This window comes from Dama dama, chromosome X (assembly GCF_033118175.1).
Source record: "Dama dama isolate Ldn47 chromosome X, ASM3311817v1, whole genome shotgun sequence".
NCBI lineage: Eukaryota > Metazoa > Chordata > Mammalia > Artiodactyla > Cervidae > Dama > Dama dama.
In genome coordinates, this window is record NC_083714.1 from 104,132,076 (window position 1) to 104,153,812 (window position 21,737).

Consider the following 21,737-nt stretch of genomic DNA (forward strand, 5'->3'; position numbering starts at 1 on the left):
ACATGTGGTACATATACACAGTGTAATATTACTCAGCTGTAAAAAGGAATTTGAGTCAGTTCTAATGAGGTAGATGAACCTGGAGCCTATTATACAAAGTGAAGTAACTCAGAAAGAGAAAGACAAACACTGTATATTAATGCATATATATATGGAATTTAGATAGATGGTAATGATGATCCTACATGCAGGGCAGCAAAGGAGACACAGAAGTAAAGAATAGACTTTTGGACTCAGTGAGAGAAGGCAGGTGTTCTGACTTGAGAGAAGAGCACTGAAACATGTATATTACCACATGTAAAATAGATGCCCAGTGCAAGTTCGATGCATGAGGCAGGGCACCTAAAGCTGGTGCTCTGGGTAGGATGGGGAGGGATGTGGGAGGAGGGTTCAGAATGGGGGTACAAATGTATACCTGTGGCTGATTCATGTTGATGCACGGCAGAAACCATCACAATATTGCAAAACAATTATCCTGCAATTAAAATAAATTACTTAATAAAATAAAAAGAAATCTATCCATAGTATTTAGGGTGGGGGAGTCTCCTTGTATGTAACTTTTCTTGTTTCTTTCAAAAAATTATTTTCTTCACTTTTAACAATTTAATTATAATATGTCTCAGCATAGCTTTATTCAAGTTCAATATATTTGGGGTCTTTTGAGCCTCATAAATCTGGATGTTCATCCTTCTCCTCAGGTTTGGAAAGCTTTTAGCCATTTTTGCTTTTACTAATAATACACTTTTTGTACCTTTATCTTTCTTTTTTTCCTTGTGGAATTCCCATAATGTAAACATTGTTTTTTTGTTTGTGTCCCGTAAGTCACAGTGGCTTTCTTCATTTTTTTAATTCTTTTTTTCATTTTCCTCCTCTGGATAATTTCTAAAGTTCTGTTTTCTAGATCACTGATTCTTTCTTTTACATGTTCAAGTCTGTTTTGGAAGCTCTCTATTGAATTCCTCACTTTTGTCATTGTATTTTGGAGCTCAGATTTTCTGGGTTTTTTTGGTCTTTTTAGTAGTGTCTAATTCTTTGTTAAACTTCCTGTTTTGTTCATGCATTGTTTTCTTAATTTCACTTAACTGTATATATTTGTAGTTTACTAAACTTCTTTATGAGATTTATCATGATTTTTTTGTCTGGTTGAGAAGCAACACTTAGAACCAGATTTGGAACTGTAGGTTCGTTCAAAGTTGGGAAAGGAGTACATCAAGGCTGTATACTGTTACCCTGCTTATTTAACTTATATGCATAATGAAGTGAAGTGAAGTTGCTCAGTCATGTCTGACTCTTTGCGACCCCCTTGCAAACTCCTCTGTCCATGGGATTTTCCAGGCAAGAATACTGGAGTGGGTCACCATTTCTTTTTACAGGAGATAGTCCTGACCCAGGGATCAAACCCAAGTCTCCTGCACTGCAGGCAGACTCTTTACTGTCTGAGCCACCAGACAAGCCCCTTATATGCACAGTACATCATGTAAAATGCCAGGCTGGATGATTAACAAGTTGGAATCAAGATTTCTGGGAAAAATATCAACAACTTCAGATATGCAGATGATACAACTTTAATGGCAGAAAGCAAAGAGGAACTAAAGAACATCTTGATGAGGGTGGAAGAGGAGAGTGAAAAATCTGGCTTAAAACTTCATTTATTTAGGTCATTTATTGGAGATTTATTATTTTCTTTGATGTTATCCCCCTGGAGGAGGGCATGACAACCCACTCCAGTATCCTTGTCTGGAGAATCCCTATGGACAGAAGAGCCTGTGGGGCTATAGTCCATGGAGTCACAAAGAGTCAGACACAACTGAACAGCTTTCACTTTAACTTTTGATGTTATCATGTTTTTCTAATTTTTTATGATCCTTGATTCCTTATGTTGGTATCTGTGTGGTTGGGTAAGCAGTTTTCTCTTCCAGACTTTATAGGTTCTCTTTGAAAGAGACAGTTGTTTTTCAGTAAGTTCAGCTTGGGTTTCTGTACGTGTCTGCTGGTTATATCCTCGGGCATGTAGAGTCTGCTACCAAGGTCTGTTTTGGGGTGAGGCCACTGCCAAGCTCTGAGGTTAAGGTGGGTGATACTGACTGAGAAAAGTTGTATATGATTGCTGACTCTATTCCTTGTCCAAGCAAGGCTGTATGTCAGGCTCTGCAGTTGCCTGTGTTCTCTGGTCAGGCTTCCTAGATCACCAGGACTCAGTACCATACTCAGCAGTAGATAGGACAATAACGGTTTCTCTGCCTAATGGGGCAGCTGAAAAGGCTCCAAGTTCTGCATGGTTTATTGTTTAGGAACCTGAATTATGCAAGACTGGGCACTGAATTCCCTGGCCAGAGATGGTCACAAGTTTTTCTCTGAAGTTGGGAAAAATCACAGTCTGTGGTCTCTGTTCAAGTGCAACTGTAAGCAGGATGTTGGATAAGCTAGAGCATTTTCTGTGCGCTCTGTTAGATTCCCTTGTTGGGAAGACCGAATACTGTATTCGGCAGTGGGTGGGGCTATAACTTTGCTTTCCTGCCTGGGCAGAGTGGGAAAACCCACTTCGAAGTCAACAAGACTCTATGGTCTTCACTCAAGCGGACACATGCCCCAATTTCCTGGCTGAACTGAAACACTGATTTTTCTCTGTGGATGATCAATTCTCTTGCTGGGCTCTCTGCTCGAGTGTTGCTGGGCTACCCAACTCTCCAGGTGTTCTGTCCAGGTTTTCTTGTTGGGTGGAGCTGGGAGTTTCACTCAGCACTATGTGAGGCAATTATTTAACTCCTCAGCTGATGGTGCGGGTAAGTTGGGTCCAAGAGGCCTTCCAGGTGCTCCTAGTTATGCTTCCTGCTCAGAAAATGTTCAGGAGCTACACTCAGTCATGGGCTGGGCTATGACTATCTTCCCTATCTGGGTAGAGGGTGGGCAGAGCTCTAGATCCAGCAAAACTTTTTTTAAGGACTTGAATCAGCCAGATCTGTACCCAGCCACGTTTCCTGGTCAGACTGCACTACAGTCTGCTTTCTGCAGATGAGAAAATCTGCTGGTTGGGATGACTACATAGGTGCTATGGGTAGGAACTCAGTCTGCCAAGATCCATGTGGTGGTTGTTGCAATCCTCCCCACTACTCCTCACAACTAGAGTCTCAGTGGGCAAGCCATGCACATTTCTCCACAATCTCTGTGAGGCAGGACTGAAATGGGGACTCCCAAAAAGCAAGCTATAATGCTGGGACCTGGGTACCTACCCTGGGCACTCTTTCTCACCGGAGGGACTTTAGTCTTGGGGAAATCTCTCAGTGTGGTACAGTGCCAGCTTGAAGGACTGGCAATGCAATCAGCATGTAGTCACTTCTTTTAATCTTCTAGTGCTGAAGAACAGAAGACCAAACTTCTGTTTTGGTCTCTGTGGTACAGGAGGGGTGCTTCAGTCTTATTCATGTTCTATTATTTTCTCAGTGGTGTTTTGTCCATGAGTATTTGTTCTTCTTGTGAGTGGGAGTGAAGTTGGGACAATCTGTCACAATCTTGGTAGTCTCATTCCTCTGGTTCTATAGTTGGAAGTCTTCAGTCTACAAGTCTGTAAATTTCCAAGTGGTAGACCAAAAACTAGGCTATTGTTAATATATCATGAGTCGTTAAAATAGGACAAACTTCCTCTAGAGTAGTACCAAGACCTATGCAAGTGCCCTTCAGTCTGATCACTGAGGACAGTGACCGTGATCTGCTTTCGATTCTGTTTAGCTGATACTGAGATTAAACATACATAGCAGCATAGTAGACACCACTAGGTTTCAACTTATCCAAACAATCAGTGAACCAGGCCTAGGGATTAGTTGAACCTCTAAATGAATCAAGACCTCACTTAGCTAGCAGTTTTACTTCAAGTGGTAGAGTGGTTAATAGAGTTTCCCTGAAGGTGTAGTACCCACTTTTTCATGTAAAGTCCATATGCCACTGGGTTGAGGCCAGGTAAGTATTAAATATACTACTTACCTCTGACAAACAAGACTTATCTTTTCCCACCATAATAGATGTTAAGTTGCAATCGTCTATCACAAAAGGGGAAAAACAGGCTAGAGAGACACAAGTCCTCCATGGTGTAGGTGTTCAGTTTTGAAAACAGATGCTTTCTATATGGATATATTTAACATACTTATTAAGGAGAAGCTAGGTTCAAAATCCCAAAGCACACCTCCTGGCAAAAAATGTTTCCCTCTGTCAGAGACTCCAATTGGAAAATCATCAGTTACAGGACTTTAAATCTCAAGTTGGTCAGTATGAATGTAGGGCCCCAAAGATACAGAGTATGACACAGCTTGAATGACAGTTTCCACAGCAGAATGTTGTTTTGGGCCCCACTCAAAAGATGGTAATTTATGGGTTACCCAATATATAGGACCAAGCAGAATTTTCAAAGAATCACAAACTCTTCAATATCTGAGGGATCCAGCTTAATGATAGTTCTCCTTTTTAGTGGTGGGGGCTGAATAGAAAACAAATTTTCCTTGACTGCCTAAGGACTCAGTATTGTGAATCTACCTGCAAAGCCCCAAGAAACATTACTAGGCAAGCAGGCTACTGAATTCTGTTGAAGGTTTTCAAGCACTCTTCCTAGGAAACCAACACTTTTAAAACTGAAGCTTTTGAAAGCCAACCATCAGGACATCATGCATATATGTGAAAACTTTATAAATCAGAGTCCTTACTTATAGTGAAGGGCAGGGAAGCCTGGCATGCTGCAGTCATAAGGTCACAGAGTCAGACACGACTGAGTGACTGAACAACAATAAATACATTAAATTCTAAACTATCTGATTTTCACAAATGGCCAAGAAGATTAGGTAACCCAGAGGAGTACAACAAAACATATTTGAAATGCCTTGTCACATAAATGTGAACAGATCTCGATCATCAGATGCCAATAGTATGGCAAAGAAGGTGCTGCCAATGTTCAAGTGTGTGTAATAGATTCAGTTAGATTCACATTGTATGCAACAGCCGAGATGATAGAATTGAATTTACTTGACAATAATCCACTATAAATCTTCAGCTCTTCTTAGACTTTTATACTGTGCATGCATGGCTTTTCTATACAGATCCTGCATTTCTTACTCCCATTGCTTCCTTTAAGTAATATTTAATCATGGCTGTGAATTTTTTATTCCTCCTGGGATTCTATACTCTGTGTGTGAAACCACCCAGGATGAACCAGAGAGTCTACTGGTGGAACAATTTATGTTTCCCTAATACTTCTTTACATGTGACTGAGTTTCATCTAGCACTTACGGGACAGGAAAATACAAGCATTATTTCCTACTATATATTCAGATATGAAGGTAACACTGAGATTGCACAGAATTGGCACAAATGGCTTCATTCAAGTTTTCCCTATTCTAAACCTGGGCAAAACCTATAACACAAATCTAGATGCTGTTCCCTTCCACGGGTCCTGTAGAATAGTAATTTGGACTCTGGTCATAAAATTTGATTCTCTCTCCTCACCAAAATTCTCCAGCCTACTCAGATAAATGCATATGACATCTGATCTTCATTAGGGACAGAGAGGACTCAGTGTTATTTCTAATTATTTTTCTACTTATAGCAGATGTGGTTGAGTAGGCCAGCTATCTATATTCTTTATTTACAATAACTGTTTATCCAGCCCTCTCATATCCCAAGTCAACTACCAAAAGTTCTAAGGATGCTCCAGTTTGTGCTTAGGGTGCTTGTGCTTTCCTTCCTTTAACTCTGGGTCACTGTGTGTCTCCGTCAATGTTATATGAAAGAATACAAAAACTTCTGCTTACTTAGGATTAATCTTAGGACTATTTGTTGTAGCGGAGTGGACCTGAGGTTAATGACTAGATTGAGGAACAACTTTCAACTGGAGTTGAATTATCAAGGAATAATGCTTGAATATATTAATGCATATGTATAGAATCTAGAAAGATAGTACTGATGACTCTACTTGCAGGGCACAAAGGAGAAGCAGACATAAAGAACAGACTTTTGGACACAGTGGATAAGGAAAGGGTGGGATGATTTGAGAGAATAGCACTGAAACATATTGCCATATGTAAAATAGATAGCCAGTGGGAATTTGCTGTATAACACAGGGAACCAAAAGCTGGTGCTTTGTGACAAGCTAGAGGGATGGAATGGGTAGGGAGGTGGGAGGGATGTTCAAGAGGGAGGGGACATATGCATACCTATGACCAGTTCATGTTGATGTATGGCAGAAACCATCACAATATTGTAAGTTACCTTCTAATTAAAAATTAAAATTAAGAAAAAAGAAATAACACATGATTACAGCCTGTCTTTGTATGTACTTCCTGGTACTCATCTTGCAACAATTTCCTCAATTACTCCTAGTTAACAGCTTATTATTCACAGCAACAGCTACAGTCAGACTTATCAGCAGTTTTACTCTAAATATCCAAGTCCCCTTACCACAGGGTGACGGTAAGTGGACACAGGGCACGTATATACACAGTAGATAGCACTAGAGGAAAGGAAACTACTTTAATTAACTTAATCTTTTAAAATGGGCAGTAAATACATCTTCCTCTTATTGTAGAAGAAGACATATTTATTATATTGAAGTAAGCATTCCTGCTCATTGCTATAGAAGGAACCACTATTCCATCTCAAAAAGATGTTTGTTATTCAAACATCCTTCAAACAAAGCTGGCAAACCAAAACCAATCATTCCTTTGCTTGCAAAATGTAGATGAATCCATACAGAACTGTCCTCTAACAGTAAAACTGTTGGAAATATGCCATCTTCAAACTCACTAGATAATGGCAAACATTTCCAACAGAACTCCCAGCAGTGGATGGGATCTCTCACTTTTTTATCTGATTGACAGGAAATATTTTTCAACTTCATGCATGTTGTTGATCTGATGAACAGAAAGGTGTATATCATAACAATTTCCACTTTACAGCATGATCTTTTTTCAAATTAGAGGATTCATATCTTAATATGACAGTATTTATCAAAATTTCCATCAATACCTGTCAATATTATAGTTTTTAAACAAAATTTTCACCATTTCCATAGGAAAAATATAAACACTTTCTTCTACTTTATTCTAATATTTTATAAATGCTACTTCCTAAATTGAATACTAACTTTTTATCCATTCAGAACTAATTTTGTGTGCAAGGTATGAAGGGATTTGAGTATATTCCCCGGCAAATGGAAAATAGATTAATCCTGCACTGTTCCCAGGTGGCTCTGTATGTGAATGCCTGCTAAATTGCTTCAGTCATGAAAACTTTTTGTGACCCTGTGAACTAGGCTTCCAGGTTCCTATGTCCATGGGATTCTCCAATGCTAGAAAATGGGAGTGGGTTGCCACGCCCTCCTCCAGGGGATCTTCCCGACTCAGGGATCGAACATGCATATCTTACATCTCCTGCATTGGCAGCTGGGTTCTTTACCACTAGCACAGGTGGCTATAGTGGAAAAGAAAACACCTGCAATGCAAGAGAAATAAGAGATGTGGGTTTGATCCGTGAGTCAGAAAGATTCCATTGGAGAAGGAAATGGCAACCCACTCCAGTATTCTTGCCTGGAGAATCCCATGGAGAGATGAGCCTGGGGGGCTACCATCCTCAGTGTCACAAATATTTGGACATGACTGAAGTGACTAAGCAGGCACACATGCACATTTATTATTGAAAAAAAAATTCTAATCTTATTCATCTAAAATGTAACCTATATTCAACTTTCAGTTTCTTATAGGCAAATATCAGGCATTTCACTGAAATATTTGATATTACTCCCTCTGTCCTTGTAACGGATAATTCTCAAGAGTTGCCAGAGAGTCCTGGTTAAAAAAATGAGACAAATAATGTGCCTCTGCTGAAAATAACTGAATGGTTCCCCATCACACACAGCGTAAAAGTCAAATTTCATTCTTCTCCCTCGTGTCACTTCTCTGAACTCACTTCTGTGATATTCTCTACCTTGTTCACTCAGCTCCAGCCATGTTGGTATTCTCAATATGGTTTGAAAATGTCAGGCCTACTCTTGCCGTGGGTCTCAGCACTTGCTGTCCCTCTTGCTGGAATGCTCCTTCCCAAGACAACCACAGGGGTAGTTCCCTCAGTGCCTTCAAGTTTTAACTCAAAAACTGTGCTCTCAGTGAGGATCTCTCTGGACTCCCTATCTATCCAATTTCAGCCTCCTCCCTGGAATTCCAGTTCCCCCATTCCTTGCTTTATTTTTTCTTTCTTAACATCTATCAGTGTGAAAATACTTTATATTTTACTTTTTGTCTCTTGGCTACTGTCTGTCTCCTACACTACAGTGAAAGTTCCCTGAGGGTAAGACTACTTTGTCTTTTTTATGACCATATCCTAAGCTCCTGTCTAGAAGACTGCCTGGGATTGGTGAGATGAAGATAAAGCAAATAAAATAAAAAGCAAATGGTGTTAAGGTAAGCCAAAGGAGGGCTAAGCTACTAATGCAAATGCTTCCAGGGGATATCTGGGCATTTTATAAGAGTGAAGCCAGCCATCTGGGGGCATGGCCCACTCGAGAGAATATTCTGAGTTTAAAATGGGCTGAGATCTTCCTCAGAGTCAACTGCTTGGAATTCCTTGCTGGAATGTGGGCCCTAACCCTCGGTCTATAGTTTGTTTTCTCAGGCAAGCCAGGAATATAGATTTTTGAAATGTGAAATCCCCCAAATGTCTATATAGCTAATTTTAAAATGGAGAATGATAAAAACATGAAGATCAAGCAAAATATGACAGTGGGCTGAAACTCATCCATGAGTGGCCTCCAGGTGTTTGCTAGATTGAATTATGTGATGTATGAAAGAAAACCTATCCCTGCTCTGGTGAGGTGGGTTTATCTTGTGGAATTCTTGAGGCAAACAGCTTCAGATCATGTTGGGGGAGAGAATGAACTGGAATTACCAACTTCTTTCCACTCCGGGAAGCTCCCTGCCTCCCCCCTCTGCCTGTTATGCCTGGAGTTATTAGGCAGAAGAGAGACACCAGAATTGTTTCTTTGAGGCCAGTGAAGAGTGTGGAGTAGGAAAACCAGAGAGAGTTTTGAAGCTTTTCCCACAGCTGAACTGGGAGAAGGAAAGAAAGACAGGACGAAGACCCATGTATTGGGACACCATACTTCAAAGGGAATTTATTGGGAGTTACCACACCCTCTTCCCACCAATCACCTATGTGGCGAGATACAGTCGAAGGACTTAGTTATACAAAGTCACATCTCCCCGTTCAACTGCCCATGCCACCTATCTCACCTGGAAATAGAACTGCACACATTTCCAGCACAGTTCCCTGTGTGCTTGAAGTGGGCAAGACTAGTCAGGAGGTACCTGTGAAGGGTCAGTAGGCACTGGATTTGCTGGGATATTGCCAGAATGGGGGTTCTGGAGGCAGCAGACATCCATCTGGTGAAACACAGGCTGGGGGGACAGGGGCGGGATACCTGTGGTTTCAGGCAGGGGCTGAGAGATGGAGAGTCAAGTATTCCCCATGCCCTGGAGAGAAACATTAAACTCAATCCTTTGTTGCCTCTCTTCTGTAAGGAGGCACAGCATAGCCCTGGAGGATGAAGAACAGTGAGATGAGTGCAGTATCTGGGTCGAGCAAGTTTCCATTTTTCTGGATAAAATGCTTTCCAAATGCAAGGTGTCACATCTCTTATGTTCTGAGAACTCCACTAACTCATTCCTGAAAAAAATCATTTATTCAGTGTAGGGGAAGTGAACCAAGAACTTCAGGTCTGAGATTTACTGTCCCTGGGTCCTCTGGAAAATACGAGGAAACTGCCGACAGCCCCCTGCTATGGAGCACCATGCAGTGTGTTTAAGCTGAGGGCTGGGCTCTGCTCAGCAGATGTGGCATGATGTCCCTGATATAATAAAAGTCTTTTAAGTATAAACTTGGTTCCTGCTTAACTCTTGAGACAGTCCTGTCAAAATTCCCCTCTAGGGAGGCTCCGATCCATGTGGTTTGTTTGTTGCCACATCCTTTGTGCACAGAGCTAGGGAGGGCAACTTGGAGACTGCCAGAGGGCCTGGTTTTCTTGGGTCTTTCCATCTCTCATCGGCTCCACACCTCATACCCCTTTTTCTCTATTCTCACTCCCTCTGTCAGTCTTTCTTAGAATTCCTCCTTCCTCAGTGTCCCTTCCCTTCTGGAGTATCCCTCTAGCCTCTCCTCAGATCTCTGCCAACTTTGCCTTTCTCTCCATTGCTCTGCACCTCTTCTAAACGTCTTTGTGTCCCTCCTTACTCAATTTATCCTGTCCATTTTCCTCTCAGCCCCAAGATTTCATTCTCCCTCTGTTATCCTTCACCCTCTTCCAGTTAGCTGCCTCTCACTCTTAGGTCATCCCTCCCCTTAGGAGCCTCTCCATTTCCGGTCCCTTCCCACCTCCTTTCTTAAGCAGCCAGCTTCCCTTTTCCTTTTCCCTACAGCCCATCTCTAGTTCATTCTCCTCTCCTCTCCCTAGCCCAAACCAGCTAAGTCCTATTCCATGTTTATTTGACTGATTATGATACTAGCTGAAATTTAGTCACAGCCTGAATTTTACAGCTGCTCCTTCCTTTCATGTTCCATCCACCAAACACACCCAACCTTTTCAACATGACAAATTCCTTACACACAGCATGTCATGACCACATACATTTGTATTTCTTAGAACAAGACAATAGTTATGCTGGCAAAGATGTTGAATCAACATGGACCCTAAAGCTTTCAATACACTGAAAAGTAACATTATCTTGCATGTCTACAAAGTACGCATTTGTTTTCACAAACGTGGCAAAGTTTATCCTGACAGTTAGGACTTTTTCACCAAATCATAGACATAGATATGGAAATCATCATCAAACTTGATGAAATACACAGAGGGTTTGGCTTCCACTTGGTGAATGACCATTCCGATCCGTTTGGAGCCATCTTCTTTGGTATATTCCACATGTTTACCTATCAGACCATCTACAACTCCTCCTGGCTCCCTTTCTGCAAGAGGAGACTCACTGGACTCTGGCATGATACGGAGGTCTCCTTCTTTATAATCATCTAGAAGTTGGTACATGTACAAGACAGGATCTTTCTCATAGGTAATGTAAAACCAGGCTTTCATGATCGGTGCTTGGGCTAAGACCATTCCTCTCCATTCATCCTTAGAACCATGCTCATCCTCAAACATATGTTCCACAGCTTTACCAATTATGGTATTTGCAAGGTTTGCATCACTGACTTGGGTTGATGCCACCCTGTCAGAAAGAATTTTAAGAGACAAAACTCTTTCATCTCTGTGAAGTTCCAGTCCATAGACACAGTCAATTCCATCATATTTCACCAGATAAAGAGAAGGATTTATAGGCACCTGATCCAGAACGGTTCCTTTCCACTGAGTGATGGGTTCATCACCTTCCTTCCATCCATGTGAAATTCTGCAGCCCACAATGTTCCTGCGGGGCTGGGACGAGGGTCTGCCTCTCTGCTTCTTTTGGGAGGCTTTTTTCTTCATCATGTTTGCAGACCCAGTGGCCTTTCCTGCAACAGCCCTGGTTTGCTGCCCTTCGGCCTCCTGTGAGTTGGGGGTTTTCATGTCTGCAGGAGGAGGAGAGAAGATAAGAGAGGAACATTCAATATGCCATAAGGTGAAGTTCTGCCGACAGCGACGTCTCCATGTGCCCCGCGCCAGCGCCTAAAATTTCCCCATGAGCCTGGCAGTAATGCTGGAAATCCTGGCTGTGTGCCTGAAAGCGCTCTCCCTTCTAGGTACCCTGAGGCTGCGGTGAAAGGCGGCAGCGGCAGCGGCAGTGGTGCTGCCTGGGGTTAGGAACTCTGCAGGAGGGGGCAGACTACGTCCTTGTTCAGAGACCTCAGCCTCCGTCACCGCCACTGGCGCCCACTCTGAATCCCCTGCAAAACCCCTATCCCTCCACAGCCCTGACCCACATGCCCTCACTCACTGTCGTCCTGCTCAGAACATCCCAGTAGTCTGCTACTCACATGCCCCCTGTCTACCTCCACTCGCTTTCTTGGCCCCCAGTGCCCTTGCCTCCCTGTGCTCATCTTCAATGTCTTGCCTGCTTCCTAACGCTATGCCCCTTTCCTGTTGCCCATTGCACTCCCCCTTCCCACCCTAGCCTCACCCGGCGCCTGCCTCCACCCCTTATCTCTGGCAGGAATCCATCCCATCCCCCTTCTCTGTCCTGGCGCCCACCAATGGCCTTTCCTTTCCTGGCGTCCACCGCCCGGATCTCAGGCTTCACGTGTGCAAATCGGACACCTCGCAGCTTCCTTTTCGGTGAGTCTGTGTGTAAGCAGGATAGGCAGGCGATGAGCTGGGTGCTTGCAAGAGCTGGGAGGGGAGGATCCTTAGTCGAGGAGCTCTTTCAGAAGGGCGGAGGAGTAGGAGAGGAGGATGGCGGCGGTGTCTTCGGCACTCTGTTCTGGGGTCCTCCGCCTCTTTCTTGGTGGCGGCTGCCCCTCTGCGACATAGGGATCCCACCAGCCGCTACTGGTGCAGTAGTCTCCTCCCTCTTTCCGTAGCGCAGCTTCCTGCCAGGAGAGAAGCCTCCCCTTCCTGCCAAACACCGCCTGCCCCACCTCAACTCCCAAGCCCACCACTGCTCTGAGCATGGGAGGTGCTACTTGTCTCCCGATCCCGCCCCTTTCCCAAATCTGAAGCAGCTGGGCCTATAATCCTCCTCTCTATTGCCCCCTCCTCTTTCCTCCACGTTTCAGGGTCCTGTTTCTCCTGTGCTCACCTCCACCTCCATCCTATAAGCGCCCCTGCTCCATCTGCTTTCCATCTACTAGGAATTTGTCTTTACTTTCCCCCAGTGCACTTATGTAGTTATTTTTCATACTAAAATATGCCTTTCCCGTCATTTACAAGGATTTTTGGTAGAAAGGGAGAAATGTGCTCAGTCTGCCATCTTGACCCAATCTCTATATAAGCTTTCCTTGTAAGTCTGTGAGCTCAGTGGTGTGTGACTCTTGGAGTCCCCGTGGACTGTAGCCCACCAGGCTGCTCTGTCAATGGAATTTTCCAGGCAAGAATACTGGAGTCAGTTGCCATTTCAGACTCCCTTCCCGACCAAGGTTTGGGACTCTTGCATGAGAGGGCGGATTCTTTACCATTAGAACAACCTTATGGGTCATTATTGGACTTGATTTCTTAAGTCCCTTTTCTTTTACTTTTAATCTATTGCAAATGAATTTCCTCCACAATGTTAACACTGTGGAATTTTTGGGAAATTGATATGAAGAAAATAATCAGCTGCAATTCTAGCTCTCATTCCCTAGGTTTCCCAGCGATATACTACCACTCATGATTTGTTTTGTCATTTTTTCTAGGCTCTTACAAAACTAGGATCACTTTGCATAGGCAAGTTAATACCCTGTTTTTTCCTTATTGATTATGCATTTTCTTAAAATATTAAATATTCTGAAAACTATTATTTCTCTTATTCATTCATCAAACATTTATTGAGCACCTATTGCATGTATGGCCTTCAGTCCATGAAACTCAGTTTTACAGGGGCCACAATTTAATTTCTCCCTTTACTGAACATTGGGATTATGTTTCCACAATAGCTGGTAATTTAGTCTATTTATCAGAAAAGAGAGCTTCAGGAAAAAATAAGTTTATAAGAACCAATTAGATAAAATGATGGAGAATCAATGAAGAATTATTCTTTAAGGAATGCTGGAATGATTCTTTAAAAATTTGAGGAAATTTTTATACTAAATTTATTCTAATATCAATAGATTTATTAAAATGTAAAATGAAACAAGATAATTTAAAAGAAAAAACAACCAAACAACTCAAAACCAACTAAACAATCTCAATGTTTAGTGGTTATTAAATACATATAATATCTGAATCAAGTGATAGATTGAATGTTAACAAAGCAATAAAGCTTAAAATAATTACTAAAAAGGAAAGATCAATAAAAATTTGATTCAATCATCAAAGTATAAAAATATTAATATTAATTATGAAAAAATTCATATGTAAAACTGATGCAAATAAAAGTTCATACAATTTTTTAATTGAAAGCAAATTTCAGATATGTTTTAGTTCATGGGAGAGTTTATTTCTGGCTAACTTTTATTCTTTGGAGTCCCAACCAAAAATTAATGGGATTTGCCAGGACTCTGGATTCCAATTATCCTTAGCTTCAACTGCTTTCAGCAGTTCCCTCTAGAGTGGTTAAACTTCCTCAGTGGAAAAACATCCACCAAATTCTCTGTCTCTTGGACCTGTTGTCCTCCATATCTTGGTTGGGAAATTATTTCCTATCATCTTACTTTTCATATCAACTATTTTTAATAGCTCCACACTGAAAATCACTCAAATTTCCATCAACGGTAGACTGCATATTTAGTGGTATATCCATTCATACAATGGACTATCATACAGAATTTTAGAATAAGTAAACTACAACTGCATACAACAATTTGAATGATTCTCACAAATATGCTGTTAAAAAGAAGAAACAAAAGGGCACACATTTTCTTTCCAATGTATTTAAATTTCAAAAATCAATAGTCTATTATCTTAAAAAAAAAACAGTTATTCTTACAAGGATGTTTTCAAAATAGATGGTAACAATTCACATTTCATTGGTAATTGATGAAAGAACACATGGAGGCTTTTAAAAAATTTTCCTCCTTTCCACTTTTACTAGTAAATTTTAAGAGCTTTATTGAGGTATAAAGACATACAATAAACTTTCATTTTTAAAGTGTACAATTTGATGAGTTTGACACAGGCATACATCCATGAAACCATCCCCACAGTCATGAGAGTGAACAAATCCAAATCCTTAACTTTCCTCATGCCCCCTTGTTTATCTCACCATCCCACACTTACTTACTGCCTCCTCTGCTTATCTGCTTGCTGTCACTGTAGATTGAATTTAATTTTCTACAATTTTAAAAATTTGTATGGGGATATAGTTGTTTTGCAATGTTGTGTTAGTTTATACTGTACAGCAAAGGGAATCAGCTATGCATATACATATATGCCCTCCTTTTTGGATTTCCTTCCCATTTAGGTCACCACAGAGCACTGAGTGGAGTTCCCTGACTTTTACAGTAGGTTGTCATTAGTTATCTATTTTACGTATAGTATCAATAGTTATATATGTCAGTCTCAAGCTCCCAATTCATCCCAGCCCCCTTTCTCCCCTTTGGTATCCATACATTTGTTCTCTGTATCTGTAATATCTATTTCTGTTTTGCAAATAAAATGATCTATACAATTTTTCTTGATTCCACATATATGTGTCAATAATTTTTTTTCTCTTTTTGACTTACTTCACTCTGTATGACAGTCTCTAGGTTGGTCCATCCATGTCTCTGCAAATGACCCAGTTTCATTCTGTTTCAGGACTGCATAACATTTGACACAATGGAGACATATTTGAACATGTATATATGGCAAGAATGATTCATAAGTATGATAAGCAGCAAAATGTGTTGAATTGTAACACATTGCAGTCTAGCATTCAATCACACTTTTTCTGGTAATAATATGTCCTTCTTCCTCTTGGGAACAACCTAAGTCTGACTTTTCAGAGCACTGAAACACAGTCCAAGTGATTGTTTTATGACTAGGTATCCAACCTAGTCAAAGTCAATGAGGCACAATGATATTTTTACACAAACTGCTGGGTGTGAAGTAAATGATCTTGTCCACTGGACATGAGTGAATCTGAGAGGATATGAAGACTGAGCTGCTCTATTCACCCTACCATGGTCTGGAGACTGAGGACAAAGCTGCACAGAGAAGAGCACAGCAAAGGTAAGCAAAAGAGGGAGACTGTTGTCCTAATGACACATTCTGTACCTATAGGTGGTCATGGCCACTGATTTCCCAATATTCATCCCACTCTAAAAGTTTACGCTAAGCTATTCATGGTAATGCCACTCCCCCTGCAAGTGGTTGGCTTAGCATTTGGCATATGATCTAATCTTGGCCAATTGAACATGACGAGGTACTTCTGAGAAAAAAAAAAAAACTTATTCTTAAGGGAAACAGAAAATGGTGTTTCCTTTTCTTCTTTAGGACAATGCTATTTCTGTATATGACCACTGGAATCTGTAACCAGCCTGAGGACAAAACCAGCACATTGAATATGGCCTAGGAAGAAATGAAAATACTCTGAGTTCTTTGTCATTTCATTTAGCTGCTGATCATACCATTCCTGGAGTCCTAGTTCTGACTCCAAGTTATGAGATAAGAAACTTCTTTATAGGTAAAGCAGTTTGAGTCTGGGTTTTATTAATAACAGTACTTGAAATGGAAGGTATCTGAAATCTGAAATAAAAATACACTCATACATAAAAAATAGTAAGTCTTATGTAGGGTTAAGAATAAATAAAATTTGAAGGTAGAAGTTAAATTTAAAATTTGCAAGCTATTAGCATGTAACTTTATATTTGTTGGGTGGCTTAATGAAATTTATTTACTTACATGAATTATAATGTATAAAATCTGAAAATTAGCTATATATATTTATATCCATATAATCAAACTTTACAAAATACTTCAAAACCTATTTTTCTAGACAAAGCAGAACAATTGAAATTTTACATTTCTTAAAAGTTATTTTCAGTGAATTTGACTTCTAACTTTTACTTCATATGAGAAAATAAGTTTTAACTAGCTGTTAGATGATCATTCATATATTATTGAGATTTTTCCTGTTCATCATTTGACATAATAAATGACATGCTGAATAACTTTTGTAGAATTAAATAAATACTATTTTTATTTAACTTGCAAAGCCCAAGTCATATACAAGGACATAAAGGACAATATATAAAGGCCTTCAATGGCAGCCAATAGGCTCACATAGTTCACTTCTCAAGATATGATTTCAGAAATGAGCAATGATTTGAAAGCCTTCCAATCACAGCCATTATTTTTGCTAGTATTTTGTAACATTGGTCTTGCATACACATTGTATATTTCTATAAACTCAATGTCAGTGTTGCTCATGCTATAGCTAAGAAAACCCAGTGAGAGTAATTGAAATCTAAAGAATAAGATTTTGTCGGATACAGTTGATCTTTGGAAGGCCACAAACCATTCTAATAGCTAAGATTTTTTTTTCACCTCCCAAACAAAGAGTCAATTTCTTCACCTTTGTGGTCAATACCATTCTGGTTGAGAACGCATGATCTAGAGCTTTCAGGGTAAAGCAAGGAGATTGGGTTGTATGTCAACTATAATAGGAAGCTTTTGGAGAGTTTTAAGCAAGATGATACAATCTCAATTATATTTTTAAAATCTCACTCCAGCTATTATACTGAGAATTGAAAGGAAAGCAAGGAGATCTTCATTCCAAACACTCAATTTAATCAGGCTTAAGGTTTTATATTCTACTCTAATCCTTTAGTTACTGAGATAACACATTTCTCTCCCTAGCTGCCAAAGCATCAGGTCATATGCTTACTGCTTTTGTTTTCAGTTTGTTCTTCATCATTAGTTCTGGGGATTTTTCTCACAATATTTAAAGATCAGCTATAAATTTAAAAGGAGAGCTGTCATATTTCATCCAACATTTTAAAGTGATTTAATAGAAGAGTTTTCCTCTACCTACCCTTTATTCTTTTTGTAAGCCTGTGGGTTCATTAGCCACTCTTTTAGTCAACTACTTGTGCCCTTCTCTTCCTTCATGATAAATACAAGATTACAGGGGAGTCAGAGGAGACATGCCCATATTTTGTGAGAGCCCTCCTTCAATACCTACTGTTTTTTCTTTAATGAGTGAGCTAGGTACTTCATGGCTTATTTCAGAATCCTCTCAAATTGATATTAAACATGATATTAAAGCTACACTGAAATATTAATTCTTTAAACTATAACCCATTGCAAATTATGCCCAGGTATGTTGTACAACATATTAACAGTACAAGGTAAGAAATGTTGGGTGAGATGGATGAAAGGGGTCAATACGTACAAACTTCCAGTTATGTGTCATATAGACATAATGTACAGCAATGTGACTCTAGTTAATAATATTTTATTGCATATTGAAAGCTGATAAGAGAGTAGAGCTTAAAAATTCTCATCACAAGAAAAACTATGAATGATGATGAATATTAATTGGACTACTGTAATCATTTTGTAATATATGCAAAATCAAAATATTGCATACATGAGACTAAATAATATTATACACTAATTATATACCTCAATAAAAAGAACATTATTTTTTGAAAATAAAACGGAAGTTATTTTTTCAGACCTTCATTCCCCTGACTTCACATCTCCCAGTGACTTCTATAATTGGTGAGTTTGAGAGGATGGATGTATGAGAAACCTTTTGAGTTGTTTCTTGTATTTATCTCTCTTAGGCACAATCTAATCAACTTTAAGACAGAGTAAACTTTGTAGGCAAGTGATACTTGTCCCTATCAGGGAGACTTGCAGTTGTATCCAGCTCTGCCTGTGATTGGGTGAAGTATGAGGAAGTACTTGTGGCCTCAGAGCTAAGCATGTCCTCCAAGCCAGCTTTATCAATTATAAAGGAAATATTTTGACCTCCATTTGTGTCATTATTGTGCCTGTCCCTCAAGTGGTTAAAAACTTGCAAGGAGAAAAGGGGCTTCATTTATTGGTCTTTTGGAACCTCAACCCAAACGTTATGTTGAGCTGTGGAACAATTTCAATCTGCAAGGGAAGGAGCAACCATCATAGATATGCCTTGGCCTGACATTATTTCTTCAAGATAAATAGAGGACCTGGATAATTAGAGGCTGTATTGTCATCTCTAAGACATGAAAGGGAACTTTTGGTATTCCAAATATTTGTAGGTGCCTCCAGTAATAACCTGGAAGAAAGTGTTGGGAGATTCTGACAGTATTCCTTTAAATGTCATGCATGCCCAAACCAAGACTGATTGTGTGACTCACATTAGTGGTTAATCACTAGTACCATAGACACCTCCATTTTAACTCAGAAAGGAAAACATCATTTGGGCTTGGGGAAGGAGGATGGAATGTTATTTAGGCAATGCACTTAAAACAATGCTACATTACTATTAGTATCTTTACTAATAAGAAAATTCAAGACCTGTCCAAAACCTGCCTCCTTTTGAAGAGTCAGTTAAATTCTTTACTAACTGATTTAGACTGATGATAAACCCTGTTGGGGGTACCTTCTGCCCTTTATCACGAGAGCAACTATCAGTTCTTATCTGGTTACAATAGAAGAACTAGGGAACATTCCAAGGAGGTGAAGCAAAAGTTGGAATGTATGTAGGCTTTCTTGGACAGTTTCTAATTCTCACTTCATCAGCATAACATATTCAATTTAAGGAAGAAAGAGCCCAAATGCCTCATCTATTCTTTCACTTGGGAAATTGTGTGGCTCAAGGATATCAGGAAACTTAGTATTATAAGTGGCATCTCTTATATTTCCCTTCAAGCAACTATCTTGAAGGACAAATTAGGCATGCTACACTATACTGTAAAATATAGCGAGATAGACCAATTGTGGGCTTTCCTGGTAGCTCAGTGGTAAAGAATCCCCTGCCAATGCAGGAGATGTGGCTTTGATTCCTGGGTCGGAAAGATCCCCTGGAGTTGGAAATGGCAACCCATTCCAGTGTTCTACTCTGGGAAACACCATAGACAGAGAATCCTGGTAGGCTATGGGGTCTCAAAAGAGTCACACGAGACTTAGCAACTGAACAATCATAAAACAAGACAAAATTCACATTACATATAATGGTGCCAGACTGCTTGAAACCATATCTGTTACCTGGATTATTGGAAAAGTCACCAATTGATCTCACATTTTCAGTTTGCACACCACTACAGACTACTCTCAAGTGTTGTCACAACAAAAAATGTTGAGCCGTTGCTGAAAATAACTGAATGGTTCCTCATCACCCACAGCGTAAAAGTCAAATTCCATTCTTCTCCCAGATCGGCATCACTTCTCTAAACTCACTTCCATCATATTCCCTACCTTGCTCACTCAGCTCCAGCCATGTTGGTATTCTCAATACGGTTTGAAAATGTCAGGCCTACTCTTGCCGCGGGTCTCAGCATTTGCTGTCCCTCTTGCTGGAATGCTCTTTCCTTAGACAACTACAGGGGTAGTTCTCTCAATGCCTTCAGGTCATTACTATCCGTGAGGTTTTCTCTGGACTCCCTATCTATCCAATTTCAGCCTCCTTCCTTGAAATCCAGTTCCCCCATTCCTTGCTTTATATTTTCTTTCTTAACATTTATCAGTGTGAAAATACTTTATATTTTACTTTTTGTCTCTTGGCTACTGTCTGTCTCCTACACTACAGTGAAAGTTCCCTGAGGGTAAGACTACTTTGTCTTTTTTATGACCATATCCTAAGCTCCTGTCTAGAAGACTGCCTGGGATTGGTGAGATGAAGATAAAGCAAATAAAATAAAAAGCAAATGGTGTTAAGGTAAGCCAAAGGAGGGCTAAGCTACTAATGCAAATGCTTCCAGGGGATATCTGGGCATTTTATAAGAGTGAAGCCAGCCATCTGGGGGCATGGCCCACTCGAGAGAATATTCTGAGTTTAAAATGGGCTGAGATCTTCCTCAGAGTCAACTGCTTGGAATTCCTTGCTGGAATGTGGGCCCTAACCCTCGGTCTATAGTTTGTTTTCTCAGGCAAGCCAGGAATATAGATTTTTGAAATGTGAAATCCCCCAAATGTCTATATAGCTAATTTTAAAATGGAGAATGATAAAAACATGAAAATCAAGCAAAATATGACAGTGGGCTGAAACTCGTCCATGAGTGGCCTCCAGGTGTTTGCTAGATTGAATTATGTGATGTATGAAAGAAAACCTATCCCTGCTCTGGTGAGGTGGGTTTATCTTGTGGAATTCTTGAAGCAAACAGCTTCAGATCATGTTGGGGGAGAGAATGAACTGGAATTACCAACTTCTTTCCACTCCGGGAAGCTCCCTGCCTCCCCCCTCTGCCTGTTATGCCTGGAGTTATTAGGCAGAAGAGAGACACCAGAATTGTTTCTTTGAGGCCAGTGAAGAGTGTGGAGTAGGAAAACCAGAGAGAGTTTTGAAGCTTTTCCCACAGCTGAACTGGGAGAAGGAAAGAAAGACAGGACGAAGACCCATGTATTGGGACACCATACTTCAAAGGGAATTTATTGGGAGTTACCACACCCTCTTCCCACCAATCACCTATGTGGCGAGATACAGTCGAAGGACTTAGTTATACAAAGTCACATCTCCCCGTTCAACTGCCCATGCCACCTATCTCACCTGGAAATAGAACTGCACACATTTCCAGCACAGTTCCCTGTGTGCTTGAAGTGGGCAAGACTAGTCAGGAGGTACCTGTGAAGGGTCAGTAGGCACTGGATTTGCTGGGATATTGCCAGAATGGGGGTTCTGGAGGCAGCAGACATCCATCTGGTGAAACACAGGCTGGGGGGACAGGGGCGGGATACCTGTGGTTTCAGGCAGAGGCTGAGAGATGGAGAGTCAAGTATTCCCCATGCCCTGGAGAGAAACATTAAACTCAATCCTTTGTTGCCTCTCTTCTGTAAGGAGGCACAGCATAGCCCTGGAGGATGAAGAACAGTGAGATGAGTGCAGTATCTGGGTCGAGCAAGTTTCCATTTTTCTGGATAAAATGCTTTCCAAATGCAAGGTGTCACATCTCTTATGTTCTGAGAACTCCACTAACTCATTCCTGAAAAAAATCATTTATTCAGTGTAGGGGAAGTG

The 21,737-nt window shown here is 40.5% G+C and overlaps 1 protein-coding gene across 2 annotated transcripts; it reads right to left on the minus strand.

Annotated features, from left to right (window-relative positions):
• Positions 1 to 9,731: 9,731 nt before the first annotated feature.
• On the minus strand, positions 9,732 to 12,512 carry LOC133052009 (spindlin-2). 2 transcript variants are annotated; one of them, XM_061136729.1, is made up of 2 exons: positions 12,209 to 12,512; positions 9,732 to 11,589 (listed from the first exon to the last, which is right to left on the minus strand). In XM_061136729.1, the coding sequence occupies exon 2, from the start codon at positions 11,585 to 11,587 to the stop codon at positions 10,811 to 10,813; it is 777 nt and encodes a 258-aa protein (XP_060992712.1). In that variant the 5' UTR covers positions 11,588 to 11,589; positions 12,209 to 12,512; the 3' UTR covers positions 9,732 to 10,810. The 2 variants fall into 2 exon arrangements, with proteins under 2 accessions (XP_060992712.1, XP_060992713.1); XM_061136730.1 differs by lacking the exon at positions 12,209 to 12,512 and adding an exon at positions 11,995 to 12,058.
• Between the last annotated feature and the right edge of the window lie 9,225 nt (positions 12,513 to 21,737).

Excerpts from the sequence above, each read along its gene's own strand:
- LOC133052009 (XM_061136729.1), bottom strand. The coding sequence starts at position 11,587 with ATGAAAACCCCCAACTCACAGGAGGCCGAAGGGCAGCAAACCAGGGCT.